Here is a 17,492-nt window from a genome sequence, read left to right as displayed (position 1 = left end):
TAACTCGAGCAGTAAAAATACATGTTATCATATACTACGGCTGTCAACCAATCAGCATTCAGGACTTGAACCACAGTTTATAATCTTGTTCTAAACACTTTATACCACCAGGAGGCACTGTCACATCACCTACTGTATTTCTCTATTTTAGAAGGCAGGATAAATCCAGTCTTCTATTAGCTGTTTGATAAACCCTTTGAAATCTTGTTTGTTTTTCCTGGCCCAGTCAAGAATTTCATAATCAAAGCTGTCTGAATGGTCAAACACAGTTCACGGTTCAAACTAGACTGAACGATAACAGAAAGACACAAGCAGAGATCCAGCATAATCTTGTGTCTCTCTGGGTAGCTCGGTGTAATCTTTCTGCCCAACTGTCATTGATAAGCCTAAACCTTGTCTTGGGTCTTAGTATATCTCAATGTGGTACTCGATATAATTTACAATGGCGGTTCGGAAGGCTTTGTGGGATCATACCGGCAGCTATCGTTACTTGTATTTATATAAGGAGTCTGACATATTACTGAGGTGTGGCATCTGCATTGTAGCCAGTAGGGGTGTGGTAATTAAATAGCATATTCTCTGAGTTGCTCTACAAGAAAGGCTCCATAGCTCAGTGGTTAGAGCACTGGTCTTGTAAACCAGGGGTCGCGAGTTCAATTCTCGCTGGGGCCTGACATATTTTGGCCCAGCTGATTTGTAACCCTGAGGCCAGTAGCACTTGTTGTCACACAGCAGCAGCCATCTACAGTTAGCCAGCAACTCAAACTAACCCAGCCCTGGAAAACACATTAGAGAAGTCTCTTCTCTACTTCATCTCCCAGTCTTGCTCCCAAGCAAAAAAATAACAGCATCTGAAAGAGAAAGTCATCTTTTAAAGCTGTCAAATCTCATTACAGCAGGTGATTACAGAGTGTGGCACAACTAGTTTATTCAGTAAGGATGATAAGTATTTTGTTTTTTAAATACATTAAAAAACAGGTGACAATATGTTGAGTGTTATCTTACAGAGGGCAGATAAAACAAGTAGCAACACTATCATCATACATAACATAACAAACAAATATGATTACAGACAGATCAAGGAGCAATCATCATAGGAAGGTCAAGTTATCCACTCTATTGTTTTTCCTGTAGACAGCCAACTCAGATGTGTAGACAGGTAGCTAGCTCAAAAGGTCTGTGTAGACAGTAGCCAACTCAAAAGATCTGTAGACAGTAGCTAGCTCAAAAGGTCTGTGTAGACAATAGCTAGCTCAAAAGGTCTGTGTAGACAGTAGCTAGCTCAAAATGTCTGTGTAGACAGTAGCTAGTTCAAAATGTCTGTGTAGACATCCCCATCATGACGTCAGCCAGATTGGGAGTGATAGTCTCTCGACACTAGAGGCGCTTCCTTTGTTGTCGAAAGGGGGCCAAAGGTATCAATTGGATCCCTCTCTCTGTAACAGTCCCTGTTGGTCCCTCTCCCTGAGAGTCTCAGACACCTCCTAGACATTGTTCCCCATGATGGTTTAATGTCCCTCCCAGGCCATGACAGACACGCTGAACTCCCATCTCCCAGCAGGCCTTGCGGTCAGGGTACAATGCAGGTGGCCTTGCGGAGCGCCAGGTAACTGGTGACGGCGTCAGTGGGGAGCAGGCGCAGGAAGGAGAACTCCTCAGATGACGTGAACCTCAGCTTGGTCTGGGGGTCAGTGTAGTACGCCTGACACATCGACACATAATGCAGAGTGAGTGTGTGTGTGTGTAGTTCACCTGACACATACAAAATGACAACAGCTCACAGAGAGTCCATAAACATGTGTGAAGACTGTGTGTGTGTCAGTTACTCACAGGGAGTCCATAAACATGTGTGAAGACTGTGTGTGTGTCAGTTACTCACAGAGAGTCCATAAACATGTGTGAAGACTGTGTGTGTGTCAGTTACTCACAGGGAGTCCAGAGATGTCTGAGTATTTCTTGGCTGGCTTCAGGGAGGGAGGGGCATCGATGCTGTAGTCTGAACACAGCAGGCTCAAAGGTCAAATTCAGGCAATCAGAGAAGGCTCAGAAAGAATCAGGTCATGTGTAATACTGCACAGAGAAGTAGCTTATAGTTACACAGCCGTCTGTTAAAATCCCCAAAATGGGTCTTCATTTTCACTGTAAACATCTTTCAAAGCAGAAACATTGACCCAAAACATCTTTCATACACAAAGTCAGACACACTCACAATTGGGGTCATTGATCTTCCAGGGTAGAGTCCGTTCCACTGCCAGAATCTGTTTCAGGTTTTTCCAGGTCCGGTTCTTTTTTCCTGCTGCAGCTCCCCCTATCCCTGAATGCTGTATAAAGGGGGGAGAGAGGAGTGAGGCGAAGACAAGTGAGGGAAAGACAGAAAATGCTCTATCAACCAGTTATCATTTCACAAGTGTTGCCCCCCAGTCTGCTCACCACAAATATTGGGTCTTTGAAGGGCAGGGGCTTGGCTGCTGGTTCCGTTGTGGCTGGACCTACAGCATCAGACACGCCCACTGCCTTCCCCTCAGACACCGCCTCCACTGCAGTCACCTACAGGGTCAGTTTAGCAGAATGCAACATTTTGGAATGTTTAGATAGAAATATGCCAGTGTAACAGATGTGAAATGGCTAGCTAGTTAGCGGTGGTGCACGCTAATAGCGTTTCAATCGGTGACGTCACTTGCTCTGAGACCTTGAAGTAGTGGTTCCCCTTGCTCTGCAAGAGCCGAGGCTTTTGTGGAGGGATGGGTAACGATGCTTCGTGGGTGTCAGTTGTTGATGTGTGCAGAGGGTCCCTGGTTTGAGCCCGGGTATGGGCGAGGGGACGGACTAAAGTTATACTGTTACACTATGTTTATACAACATGCCTCTCTGACATGTAAAATAAGTGATCATGTAGGCTTTATTCATGGCATTTCTATCTGCAACGTTGTTTGGCAACTGAACTTGGCCCAGGGGACAGCTCAGCTGTTACATAACTAGCTAGATCAACCAGTTTGGACAAAGTGCAGCCAGCATTACAACCATTATGTAATCTCCCTACTTTTCAAGTTTTTGAGTGATCTTTGGTGTTTAGAAAAACAAAAAAAGAGATTAGAGTTTTTGACTGCAGAACGTAGATCATAGTTTTCACTGGGACTGATCTGGAGATGATGAATAAGAGGTTAAAAAGTGGTGAAGTGAGGCTTTAACCGGGCACCCTAGTCATGGACTGTTCTCTCTACTACCTCAAGCCTAGGTCCAAAAGGCTTCTTAACAGCTTCTACCCCCCAATCCATAAGACTCCTGAACAGCTAATCAAAGGGCTACCTAGACCCCTCTTTTACACTGCTGATACTCTGTTTATTACCTATACATAGTCACTTTAACTCTACCTACATGTACATATTACCTCAACTAACCGGTGCCCCCGCACATTGACTCTGTACCGGTACCCCCTGTATATTGTTACTTGATATTTATTTATTATATTGATATTGTTATTTTGCTGCTGCGGTTTAATTATTTGTTACTTTGATTTTCTTTTTTTTTTTTTTTACTTAACTTCTTAAAGCATTGTTAAGGGCTTGTAAGTAATCATTTCACTGTAAGGTCTACCTACACCTGTTGTATTCGGCGCATGCGACAAATACAATTTGATTTAACTGTATTTTTTGTAATGGGAGGAGGACCCCTTACCACGACCAACAAAATTATTGTTACTGTATCATCGAAATCAGATCAACATTTTAATTGGTCTGTCTATTCCTCTGCCTATGTAGTACCTAGCTAGCTAACTAACTAGCTTCGGGGAAACTACCTGTGCTTGTGTCGGGTTTGCGATGGGCTGAAATTTCTTCTTCTTGCTGTTGTTCCCACTGGCCAGTACAGCAGGAGAGATGGCGGTGTTTGCAGGTCTCTTCTTACCGCGGAGCCCGGCCAGGCTAGAAGCCAACACCAACGTCTGTGTTTTACCAGCTGGCGAAGCAGTTATCCTGACCGCCCCTTCTACACCCGGGCTATGGTTCGGAGAAGCCATTTCTCTGTAAATGATTTACGCAAAAAAACGGTTAAAATGTTCATAAACACATGTTCTATTGTCATTGAAAATATTTTTCGCGTAATCGTAATCACTTCCGGGTCAAAACTAGTTCTAACGGCCTTCTTCTTTAAGGTTTTATGGCAGACTACAACCTACTAGTGTTTTTTGCCGCCACCTACTGTTTGGCTTTTTGTCAGCCTACTATTCTGCATTATTAATTCATTGCGCTGTGAAGAATTTCCCTACCAACTAACCCAACAACCTCACCACCACCACAGGACCCATTTCCCCCCAGCCAGCGTGTGTGTCTCTGTCTTATATTATTGTGTGGCCTACGCAGCATTCATTATATCCAACAAAAACAGCTCCATATCTACACTATAGGTAAATAACTTAGCAATATTTCATTAAGTTTTGCCAGCAAGATTGATCTATTAGAATATTCAGGAAGATGGTCAAGCAAGACTGATAAAGGGATAGGTGAACATACATTATACCAGGGCAGGTAGGCTACAGGTAGAGATGCAGGCAGAGGATGACGATGTAGGTCTACAGCAAGAGGTTTAAAAAGTTCGCCCAACTAGGTAATCAATAATGATCAATTATTTCCATTATCATTCTGTCACTGCATGACAATGCACATTTGTTACAGCCAACAATCATTTGTTATTGTCTTTGAAGCCAAAAACAAGACATGCATTTGTGGGAAATGCTCTAAATAGCAAGTTGTTCAGTTATTTTCATACCAATAGGCTGAAACCAAAATTGCACTAGCCTACTGGGTGAATAAACGAAAATAACAATTAGGCATACAGCTATCACAACAGATATTTTTAAATAGCAACAAAACAGCTTTTGGTTTTGAATGGTCACCATCAACGAGGGCTCCCCACCTCCCAATTAATTTAACCTCTGGCTATCAGATTAGAACAAGGTTTACAAGGCCATGTTCAAATGCCAACGTCAAATCCAAAGCAATTGGCGCACTGCCTAATCATCTGACAGGCAAAGAAAATGGCACTGTCTCTCTGCTTTCTAAAAGTGACAGAACATGGCACTGTCTCTGCACTCTGCTTTCTAAAAGTGACAGAAAATGGCAGTGTCTCTGCACTCTACTTTCTAAAAGTGACAGAACATGGCACTGTCTCTGCACTCTGTTTTCTAAAAGTGACAGAACATGGCACTGTCTCTGCACTCTGCTTTCTAAAAGTGACAGAACATGGCACTGTCTCTGCACTCTGCTTTCTAAAAGTGACAGAAAATGGCACTGTCTCTGCACTCTGCTTTCTAAAAGTGACAGAAAATGGCACTGTCTCTGCACTCTGCTTTCTAAAAGTGACAGAATATGGCACTGTCTCTGCACTCTGCTTTCTAAAAGTGACAGAATATGGCACTGTCTCTGCACTCTGCTTTCTAAAAGTGACAGAAAATGGCACTGTCTCTGCACTCTGCTTTCTAAAAGTGACAGAAAATGGCACTGTCTCTGCACTCTGCTTTCTAAAAGTGACAGAACATGGCACTGTCTCTGCACTCTGCTTTCTAAAAGTGACAGAAAATGGCACTGTCTCTGCACTCTGCTTTCTAAAAGTGACAGAAAACGTGCACAGGCTGGGAGCTGCTCTATTTTTGTATTTATTAATAGTTATTTTATTGTGATTTTTCAGGGGGTGCTGCAGCACCCTCAGCACCCCTACTTCCCGCGGCTATGCTCTGACTACTCTGATCCTGGCAACTTTAACCTGCCTCTCTCACCTGACATTTCCAATCGCCAGCACCATGGGTCCCCCAAAGTTTACACGCACCACTTTTTTCACCGTTTCCACACATTCCTTTGTGTCATGTCCTCCTGCACACTTATCACATCTAGGAATCTCCCACCTACACACTGCTGCAACATGAGCTTAACATCTGAAATAAACTTAGTGGGTTCTGCACAAATGGTCTCACAGGATAACTGACGCATCCTAACTTAACTTCATCAGGTAAAGACTCTGCATCAAAACTCAGCAGGACAGACAGTCATCTGTGTTTCACCATGCTCTCCACCGGCTATGAGTCGCACCAAGCGGTGGGGGTCATAATGGTTCCGGAAATGGTTCCAATTGTTATGTTTCACTATATTGGATCACTCCAATATATTGGTATCCGGTATCACTCCGCGGAGGAGGGATACATCCGAGGTGAGGATTTACAGATTTACTCCTGTGTACACCTGTGTCACGGCTGGGGTCCGTACCTATATATAGACCCCATTGCCTCGGCACACGTTCTCTACATCATTTTTGAGGCGCACCAGCACCGTAGAGGATTGGAGTGATCCATATAGCTCACATAACCGTGGTTACATACGTAACCTTCGTTATGTTTCACTATATTGGATCACTCCAATATATTGGTATACCCGTACCAGATTAGTCGGTGCTAAGCCGGCCAGCAACGAAGTCCCAGTGCGGGACCGAGGCGCATGGGCCGTCAGTGTGGAAGGGGGGTCCCGACACAGTCCCCGGAAGGGTAGGCGACGCCCAGGACCGTTGAACCAACCGCAGAGGGAGGTGCCACATTTACCCAATAGTACCTAGATAAGGTGCAAGAGGAAGCCCAGCTGGCCGCAGCACCGATCTCATCGAGGGGCACTCCTCTCAGTAGAGCCCAGGACGCAGTCACACCTCGTGTTGAATGTGCCATTACAGATCCCAGCACTGGCATGCAAGACAGATTTTAGAAACACTTAAAGTAAGGGCTGTATTTATATTTGGCTCTATTTAGGCTACGATTCAAAAATGCTAATTAGCGTCAAAGTAGACATCATATAAGACTACAAATCCCTGCAAGCTCCTGCACGTTATCTCTAGGAAGTCACCTTTGCTAACAGGTACATTTAAAGAAATGTAGCCAATTTACTCATTACTACATTAGATAGTTAATCCAGAGATTCTTACCTTTGCCTCTATTCGGCAGTCTTGTCCAGATCTTGATGGCATTTGTAGTTCTTTATGATGGCCACATTATCAGCAAATTAACATTTCATTTGTTGGGGGTAAACACAGGCGAATAGACTGATAAAAGCTTGTCCAAGAGACATTTACATGGTTATTAAAACGTCATGCCAGGGTAAGCCTACACAAAACATAGTTCTTATTTTGTGTTTCTAAAATCTCCTGTGAGAAAAATGAATGATGGAAAAAATTATTGGAACCATTTCCTTGTTTTGTAGGTTTTATGGGTATTATGACTCATAATGTGGTACTCTATTAGCATCTCCCTAACACAGGGGTAAACTACTCCATTTATACTTCCGCAAACCTTCCAAGAGGCCTTCAAAATAAAAGTATTATTTTTTGTATGAATTACTGGCAGACTAGAGGCTGTGTTGCGTATTGCTGCATTTTGCAGGCTGTTGTGCACATTTTGGTCCACAGAAAATGGAGGAAGGGGAAATGTTACATTTCACCACCATCTAACCCTGCACCTATACACTTGCCGCATTCAAAACAACTGTGAATTGGGAACTCTGAAATCTCTGACTTCAGACTTCGTTCAAGACAACTGGGAAGTTGGGGAAAAAAACAATCTCAGACTGGGAAAAATAGTTTGGAATGGTCCAAATCAAAATTCCAAGTCGGAAACTCAGGCATCTTTCTAGCGCTCTGACTTTCCGGCCTGAAGATCACTGACGTCATGATTTGACCTTTGAGTTCCCAGTTATCTTAAAGCACCAACTATCCCCCCAAAAAAGAACCCACCACCCCATCACACTACTTTCACACTAAACGATCCTACATCAGGCCTGGGAGGATGGAACCCCTTCTTTCAAGACTCCCTGTAGATCTTCTGCACTAAAATCTATCACACCCAAATATTTATCCCTGCTGCAACTACCACATCTATCTTCTGTGATTTCTGCACCATCAGCATAGAGCGGTTGATTACAATGGCTAGAAATGCTAGAAATCCAACCTTACTAAAACTCATCCTCTCTGGATCTCTCTTCAGGCCGACTCACTGGGGGGCTCCCAGTCAAATCACTCACCCTTGGGCTCTTCCCCCCAACTCAAACTCTGTTAATCTCAACCCTTCGCTCTCTCACAGGGCTCTTTGGATCCCCAGCTGCATGGGAACATAGTCCCTTGCAAAAGTATTCATCCCTCTTGGCGTTTTTCCTATTTTGATGCATTACAACCTGTCAGTTAAATTTATTTGAATTTGGATTTCATGTAATGGACATACACAAAATAGTCCAAATGGGTGAAGTGAAATTAAAAAATAACTAGTTAAAAAAAATAAAAAACTGAAAAGTGGTGCGTGCATATCTATTCACTCCCTTTACTATGAAGCCCCTAAATAAGATCTGGTGCAACCAATTACCCTCAGAAGTCACATAATTAGTTAAATACATGATCTGTCACATGATCTCAGTATATATACACCTGTTCTGAAAGGCCCCACAGTCTAAGGGTAACCACCAAGCAAGCAGTACCATGAAGACCAAGGAGCTCTCCAAACAGGTCAGGGACAAAGTTGTGGAGAAGTACAGAACAGGGTTGGGTTATAAAAAAATATCTGAAACTTTGAACATTCCACTGAGCACCATTAAATCCATTATTAAAAATGGAAAGAATAAGGCACCACAACAAACCTACCAAGAGAGGGTCGCCCACCAAAACTCACGGACCAGGCAAGGAGGGCATTAATCAGAGAGGCAACAAAGAGACCAAAGATAACCCTGAAGGAGCAGCAAAGCTCCACAGCGGAGATTGGAGTATCTGTTCATAGGACCACTTTAAAGCCATACACCCCTACAGAGCCAGGCTTTACGGAGGAGTGGTCAGAAAAAAAGGCATTGCTTAAAGAAAAAAATAAGCAAACACGTTTGGTAATTGCCAAAAGGCATGTGGGAGACTCCCCAAACATATGGAAGAAGGTACTCTGGTCAGATGAGACTAAAATTGATATTTTTGGCCATCAAGGAAAACGCTATGTCTGGCTCAAACTCAACACCTCTCATCACCCCGAGAAGACCATCCCCACAGTGAAGCATGGTGTTGGCAGCATCATGCTGTGGGGATGTTTTTCATTGGCAGGGACTGGGAAACTGGTCAGAATTGAAGGAATGATGGATGGCGCTAAATACAGGGAAATTGTTGAGGGAAACCTGTTTCAGTCTTCCAGAGATTTGAGACTGGGATGGTGGTTCACCTTCCAGCAGGACAATGACCCTAAGCATACTGCTAAAGCAACACTCGAGTGGTTTAAGGGGAAACATTTAAATGTATTGGAATGGCCTAGTCAAAGCCCAGACGTCAATCCAATTGAGAATCTGTGGTATGACTTAAAGATTTCTGAACACCAGCGGAACCCATCCAACTTGAAGGAGCTGGAGCGAGGGGGAGCTATAACTTCTCAAATGCACTCCTAAAATAAAGCCCTAGTCTCTTTTTCACACACACATATACACTCCTCGGTTGAAGTTTAACACTATATCTGTGTGGTTTTGCATTACAAAGATGAACTGTGTTAGTCCATGTCTAGTCAGGCGTATGCTGTGCTGGTGATGTTCCATAGAACCTTCAGTGTTCTCTCGGAGTGTTCTCCCTCATCACAAGACTCATGCAAAAACCATCAGCTCCTGGAGAGGGGAGGAATCACATTTGGGCTAAGCAGTGAGTACCTGCATCCCATTAGTCAAAAACCTTGGTCCAGTCCACTTTTCAGGGCATATACTGTACAGGTGTAATTTGAAATGTCTGCTAAGAAGTTTTTGATGGATATTCACAGAAAACCACCATGTTATTCTCTTTGTTCCATTCTTGTTCCTTTAATGACAGTTTATTAGAGAAAATGCCATTCCTTTGCCACTTGTCAGCCAGTTATTGCCATGCAAAAGACTGCCGGTCTCACAGTAATTGACTGTTATTTATTTAAACACATTTAGCATCTCCTGATCTCCCCACTGTCACGGTTTTCTGTATGGGAAGGAGAGTCAGACCAAAATGCGGCGTGGCTATTGCAATCCATGTTTAATAGGACAAAGTAAACACGATCAAATACAAAAACAAATAAACGCAACACAAAAACCGAAACAGCCTAATACTGGTGCAAAGTAACACAGCGACAGAATAAGGACACTAAGGACAATCACCCACAAAACCCAACACCAAACAGGCTACCTAAATATGGTTCCCAATCAGAGACAATGACGAACACCTGCCTCTGATTGAAAACCATATCAGGCCAAACATAGAACTAGACAAACTAGACATGTAACATAGAATGCCCACCCAGCTCACACCCTGACCAACCAAAACATAGAAACATACAAAGCAAACTATGGTCAGGGTGTCACACCCACCTACAAGCTGCTGATGCCTGCTTTTGGAACAGCTACATTTTAAAAAGTATAATAAATCAATTGAATATACAACGTCACAATAACTCAATTCTTTATTTTAGGCAAGTCTAAAGAAACAGAAGGACAGAGTTGACCTATCTGGCTTTGTGTCACGACTTCCACCACTGTTCGGGCGGCGCTCGGTGGTCGTCGTCACCGGTCTACTAGCTGCTCTCCCTGTTTGGGCAGCGCTCGGTGGTCGTCGTCACCGGTCTACTAGCTGCTCTCCCTGTTCGGGCGGCGCTCGGTGGTCGTCGTCACCGGTCTACTAGCTGCTCTCCCTGTTCGGGCGGCGCTCGGTGGTCGTCGTCACCGGTCTACTTGCTGCTCTCCCTGTTCGGGCGGCGCTCGGTGGTCGTCGTCACCGGTCTACTAGCTGCTCTCCCTGTTCGGGCGGCGCTCGGTGGTCGTCGTCACCGGTCTACTAGCTGCTCTCCCTGTTCGGGCGGCGCTCGGTGGTCGTCGTCACCGGTCTACTAGCTGCTCTCCCTGTTTGGGCGGCGCTCGGTGGTCGTCGTCACCGGTCTACTAGCTGCCACCGATTCCCTTTTCCTTTTCTGTTGGATATGTCTCGGTCAGTCTGACCGTGGGTTATCACCCCCGAGAGTAATGGGCAGGTGGAGAGAGTGAACCAGGAGGTGGGTAGGTTTCTGAGGTCGTATTGCCAGGACGGTCCAGGAGAATGGGCGAGGTACGTCCCATGGGCAGAGGTGGCTCAGAACTTCCCACCACAAAAGGACCAAGCAGCGTGGTAAGGTGGACTCATGGATTTGGGACGGTAAAGGACCCTGGAGGCAGGCTGGGGAATATCCCCGTCCCAAGGAGGAGCTGGAGGCAGGCTGGGGAATATCGCCGTCCCAAGGAGGAGCTGGAGGCAGGCTGGGGAATATCGCCGTCCCAAGGAGGAGCTGGAGGCAGGCTGGGGAATATCGCCGTCCCAAGGAGGAGCTGGAGGCAGGCTGGGGAATATCACTGTCCCAAGGAGGAGCTGGAGGCAGCAAAGGCGGAACAGCATCGTTACGAGGGAACACGGCTAGCAAGGAAGCCCGAGAGGCAGCCCCAATAAATAAAAACATTTGGGGGGGGGGGGGGACACGAGGAGATTGGCAGAGTCGGATTATAGACCTGGGCCAACTCCCCGTGCTTACCGTGGCGAGCGTCGTACTGGTCAGGCACCGTGTTATGCGGTGGAGCGCACGGTGTCTCCAGTGCACGTTCACAGCCCGGTGCGCTACATCCCAGCTCCCTGCATCTGCCGGGCTAGGGTGAGCATCCAGCCAGGACGGATGGTGCCGGCTCAGCGCGCCTGGTCTCCAGTGCGTCTCTTCGGCCCAGGATATCCTGCGCCGGCTCTGCGCACTGTGTCTCCGGTACGTCTGCACAGCCCAGTGCGTCCTGTGCCAGCGCCCCGCATTTGCAGGGCGAAGATAACCACCACAAAAGGAATATGTACGCTCCCCACGCTGCACCTTGGTCCACTTCCTTTGACGGCCGTGACACTATGCGCCATGCCATAGGCTGTAGGCTTGTTCATTTAGCAGACAAGACATGCTTATAAGTCCCATGCCATTATTTTATATGATATGATTTTAAAGTAAGGACATTATAAATTAACTTAGCTGAATACAATATAAATATATGTTTTCCCATTCAGAGCTAAAGTGCGCCTATGAAGTTGCTATGTTGACTATAAAATGTATCATTTGAAACAGGTACTATATGCTAGTTATTTGGCAACTTTAGTTGTGAATGATACAAACCCTAGAATGTCTTACCAATCAAAAGGTGGTGCTTTGTTCCTTGCATCAGGCAGCACTAGCTGTTCTCTCCAGCTCTCATCAAGTGATAATTATTTCACCCATTAGACTATTTTTAATGTAATTTTGTCTTTACTAATATGTAAAATGAGTTTAGATTTAGAATGTCCCATTATGAAATGGGCAGAAACAGGGGCAAGAGGGAAATACATATCATCAGTATGCACTCCAATAGCAAATGGAGGCTACAGGTTCACTCCATGTTGGGTCGGCTACACAGGTTATTTTTCCACGCAACAGGTGATATTGCACACAAACTCTGTATGTCATGGGCTCTCCAACCCTGTTCCTGCAGCTACCCAGTGCTTAATTTGTGAAACCAAGTGAAATCTGTTCTGGAACATGATAGTAACATGTTCTCCCAACTAAACATATTTCATTAAACTGTTGACAGCCCCTCTCTGTGTGCTGGAGAAAGGAATGAAGGAGAGGGGGGAGGAGATGGAAATGCATTGGTTCAGATATTGTGTAGCTAAAGGTAATGTGTCAGCCTATTGATTATTTAAAACATATTTAAATAATGCCCTTTTACTAGGCTTTTCAAAATCAAATAGAAATTCACTATAATGTAGTCTAACTCTGAATTTGTTTAATATAGACTAGACAAATGATGTACCATAGATATCTTCTGTAATATGTGGCTAGGCTATGTACTGTATAACAGCACAATCATTTCTTAAATTCAGATTTTATTTTATATATTCAAATGGGTGTTTTGAATGAATCATCACCGTAGAAAGCGCTGTCCATTCCGTTGTGTTAGGCTTTGAAACAACATCCACAAAGACCATGTTTTCCATTCAGTTTCAACCTGTTGTTGAACTTCTTTCTTCAAATTGAGTTTTAAAAGCACATAGTGTTTTGATGTGATTTTCCATTGCATTTGCATTGATGTCAGAGTGGTTGGAGGGACGGTAGAGCCCTGAGTACCAGGCCATTAGCGACCTGATGATCGTTAGCGAGTTGGGTACTACTAACACATGTCCAGAGTGCATAAGAGGAGATTATACACACACACACACACACACTAAAAAGCAAATTGTCCTATTAGTAACTCAGGGAGACTAAGGCCTGTCCCCATTCTACCCTGGTATAGAGTTTCTATCCACCTCGGTGGCATGATATATGTCTTAGTGTTCATGACCATCTGAAAACATTCAGTGAGGTTATTATCTAATCTTCTTTGCCACTGCCCTCCGGCAGCAGAGGAGTTCCTCAGGCAATACTAAAGTCAATAATCCCCTTTCCACTGTACCTAACAGGTACCTGGGGTTAATGTGCCAACACGGTAAAGAACTGAGTCAGGGCTGTGGTTACTACTGTGTAATGACTGTGTTACTAAGGACTGTGGTACTGTACATGCTTACGCTGTGGTAGTTCAAACAGACTTATGCCTTTCACAAACATCTGTTACAGAGACTTGCCTGCAGGAGAGCCATCAGCTCACAGCAGCTCCCCCAGAGAAAGACCTGTCAGCATCCAGACGTCAACACAGGATGAAGATAATATAATAATATATACATAATATAATATATACATGCCATTTATATAGGCCAGATGTGCAGTAGGGTTTGTGTGTGTGAATGTGTGTGCACAACAGTGTTGCCTGTTGTGTATCTGTGAAGGAAGGAATCTGTTGAGACAGGGGAAGCCTCTGACATCTCATCCATATTACATCCCCAGCAGGATGCTGCTACATGTTACACATAAATAAGGCATTTCTGGAGACTCTGGTGCAAACAGGCATGAATGTTTTATGAACAAGGTTAAACTGTGAGCTGTAACTGTGGGGCACTGGACCCCAAAACGTCCCTGTCTTTAACGGACACATCAACTGTCAGATAACTGACTTCAAGAGACGTTTACATCATAGCCATCTTGTTTATATTCAAACATCAGCTGCCCTCCAGCTGGAGATCTACAATACATGTTCCTGGGTGCTACAGAGGGCTCTGTACTCCACCTGAAGATCTACAATACATGTTCCTGTGTGCTACAGAAGGCTCTGTACACCACCTGGAGATCTACAATACATGTTCCTGGGTGCTACAGAGGGCTCTGTAATCGTAGTATTGATTAGATACTCTTGCTTTCTAGTGGTCTAAATGAGTAAGGAGGCCTTGTTTTCATTAAAAGATATCTGCGTGTCAATCTTCAATATTCATCAACAGGACTTGCAGGCAATTATGATATGCAGGTTGGGATTCTATTGTACCAAATAGAATACCTCACAACATGTTACTAGGAGCCTTTCTATCTAGCTATTTCTCAATGAACACAATCTCAGTGTCACTCGGGTGTGAGAGAGGAGGGCCATGGCATGCATGCAGCCGCATCATATATCTCCAATCCAAAATGAAATCTACAATCGGCTTCCTATTTCATAACAAAGCATCCTTCACTCATGCCGCCAAACTTACCCTCGTAAAACTGACTATTCTGCCGATCCTTGACTTCGGCGATGTCATTTACAAATTAGCCCCCAACACTCTACTCAGCAAACTGGATGTAGTCTTTCACAGTGCCATCGGTTTTATCACCAAAGCCCCATATACTAACCACCACTGCGACCTGTATGCTCTCGTTGGCTGACCCTCACTACATATCCGTCGCCAAACCCACTGGCTCCAGGTCATCTATAAGTCTTTGCTAGGTAAAGCCCTGCCATATCTCATAGCAACACCCACCCGTAGCACGCGCTCCAGCAGGTAATTGCACTGGTCATCCCCAAAGCCAACACTTACTTTGGCTGCCTTTCCACCCAGTTCTCTGCTGCCAATGACTGGAACAAATTGCAAACATCTCTGAAGTTGGAGTCTTATATCTCCCTCTCTACCTTTAAGCATCAGCTGTCAGAGCAGCTTACCGATCACTGTACCTGTACTCAGCCAATCTGTAAATAGCACACCCAACTACCTCATCCTCCTATTGTTACTTATTCTCTTGCTTTTTTGCACTCCAGTATCTCTACTTGCACATCATCATCTGCACATCAGTCCAGTATTAATGCTAAATTGTAATTATTTTCCTTACTCTTCTACATTTGCAAACACTGTACATTTTTCTATTTTTCTTTTCTTTTGCGTTATTGACTGTACATTTGTTTATGTGTAACTCTGTGTTGTTGTTTTTGTCGCACTGCTTTGCTTTATCTTGACCAAGTCACAGTTGTAAATGAGATCTTGCTCTCAACTGGCCTTCCTGGTTAAATAAAGGTGAAATAAAATAAATTAATAAAAAAATAGATTTTGTTCTTGAAGGTTGTGATTTAAAAGCGGATTAATGTCACAGAGTTGATACAGTCTTCTTCTCCACTGACTCTCTAGATATGAGCCAAAGATCAGACCCAGAGCCTGCAGCACCACCCCATCGATCTGTGTCAGGAGGCCTTCGACTGGCGCCGGATATGAGTGAATGATGTGTATGGTGATATGGCTGGCTCAAATGTGTGTATGTTTGAGCTAATGGGTTGGGGTCAAATCAATTTCAATTCCAGTCAATTCAGAATGTAAACCAGGTTCCAATTCCACATTATGTTCATTAAAAGGCATTGAAGATCAATGGAATTTCAGGGTACTTACTGAATTGACACCGAACCTGGTGTGCTGTCTGCGTGTTAACGAAGGTGTCTCGCAAGGTGTGTGTGTAAGAGAGATATAAAGATTGATCACATCTGATGTGTGTGCTTGTGTGTGTGTTTGCCCCCAGGGAAGAGAGACCAGACCATCAGCTCATATTTCACACTCAGCTTTGGTGTCATTCCATATCAGTGGACACTGAGGGAGAGAGACAGCTGGCCTAGGAGAAGAATGGCTAACAGAATGTGAGGTCTACCCTATTGAACCTTTATGCACCTATAAGTTGCTCTGGATCAGAGTGATGCGAGTGCTAAATGACTGAATTATATGTGTGTGGCCAATAAGCAATGAGGCCAATAAGCACTATGAGGCCAATAAGCAATGAGGCCAATAAGCACTATGAGGCCAATAAGCAATGAGGCCAATAAGCTGCACAGCTATGTTAAGGTCTCTCCAGAGATGTTCAATCGGGTTTAAGTCCGGGCTCTGGCTGGGCCACTCAAGGACATTCAGAGACTTGTCCCAAAGCCACTCCTGCGTTGTCTTGGCTGTGTGCTTAGAGTTGTTGTCCTGTTGGAAGGTGAACCATCGGCCCAGTCTGAGGTCCTGAGCGCTCTGGAGCAGGTTTTCATAAAGGATCTCTCTGTACTTTGCTCCGTTCATCTTTGCCTTGATCCTGACTAGTCTCTCAGTCCTTTCTACTGAAAAACATCCCCATAGCATGATGCTGCCACCACCATGCTTCACCTTATGGATGGTGCCAGGTTTCCTCTAGACGTGACACTTGGCAATCAGGCCAAAGAGTTCCATCTTGGTTTCATCAGACCAGAGAATCTTGTTTCTCATGGTTTGAGCCTTTAAGTGCCTTTTTGCAAACTCCAAGCGGGTTTTCATGTGATTTTTACTGAGGAGTGGCTTCCGTCTAGCCACTCTACCATAAATGCCTGGTTGTCCTTCTGGAAGTTTCTCCCATCACCACAGAGGAACTCTGGAGCTCTGTCAGAGTGACCATTTGGTTCTTGGTCACCTCCCTGAGCGGCCCTGACATGCACTGTCAACTGTGGGACCTTATATAGGCGGGTGTGTGCCTTTCCAAATCATGTCCAATCAATTGAATTTACCACAGGTGGACTACAACCTAAGTTGTAGAAACATCTCAAGGACGATCAATGGAAAGCTCAATTTCGAGTCTCATAACAAAGGGTCTGAATACTTATGTAAATTAGGTATTTCTGTTTTAAAAATTTCTTAGAACCTGTTTTCACTTTATCATTGTGGGGTATTGTGTGTAGATTGATGGGTAAAAATATGAATTTAATCCATTTTAGAATAAGGCTGTAAAGTAACAAAATGTGGAAAAAGTCAAGGATTTTGAATACTTTCCGATTGAACTGTATATAATGTGATATTTTTCTATACAGCACGGAATACCTACCTGTTATGCACGTGAGTGAGGACCCAAAAGCGGTTTAACAAAAACAGAGTCCTTTAATGTCAAAACACAGGTAAGACATAGATCCTCTTCAAATGTATATGATGGCAAAATAAACAACCCGCAGAGAGGGCGACAAATGAAACATAAAGTCCTTCTGAAATCACAGAAGAGTTCCCCTTCTAGCAGCAGAGGAGAATAGCTGGGTTAGAGTCCCCTTCTAGCAGCAGAGGAGAATAGCTGGGTTAGCGGCGACAGA

At 44.3% G+C, this 17,492-nt stretch overlaps 1 protein-coding gene and 1 non-coding gene across 2 annotated transcripts; one reads left to right on the top strand and one right to left on the bottom strand.

Annotated features, from left to right (window-relative positions):
• The first annotated feature begins 599 nt into the window (after positions 1 to 599).
• trnat-ugu (transfer RNA threonine (anticodon UGU)) lies at positions 600 to 672 on the top strand. Its single transcript has one exon. It is a non-coding gene; the product is annotated as a tRNA-Thr (tRNA).
• A 239-nt stretch (positions 673 to 911) lies between these two features.
• LOC139396976 (INO80 complex subunit C-like) lies at positions 912 to 4,125 on the bottom strand. The gene is made up of 5 exons (XM_071143921.1): positions 3,797 to 4,125; positions 2,431 to 2,547; positions 2,210 to 2,321; positions 1,929 to 1,996; positions 912 to 1,702 (listed from the first exon to the last, which is right to left on the bottom strand). The coding sequence occupies exons 1-5, from the start codon at positions 4,013 to 4,015 to the stop codon at positions 1,571 to 1,573; spliced, it is 648 nt and encodes a 215-aa protein (XP_071000022.1). The 5' UTR covers positions 4,016 to 4,125; the 3' UTR covers positions 912 to 1,570.
• Positions 4,126 to 17,492: the final 13,367 nt, after the last annotated feature.

Source organism: Oncorhynchus clarkii, unplaced genomic scaffold, assembly GCF_045791955.1.
Source record: "Oncorhynchus clarkii lewisi isolate Uvic-CL-2024 unplaced genomic scaffold, UVic_Ocla_1.0 unplaced_contig_4007_pilon_pilon, whole genome shotgun sequence".
Lineage (NCBI taxonomy): Eukaryota > Metazoa > Chordata > Actinopteri > Salmoniformes > Salmonidae > Oncorhynchus > Oncorhynchus clarkii.
The sequence above is the reverse complement of the archived record's forward strand: the minus strand, read 5'-3'. Positions and strand labels throughout refer to the sequence as shown.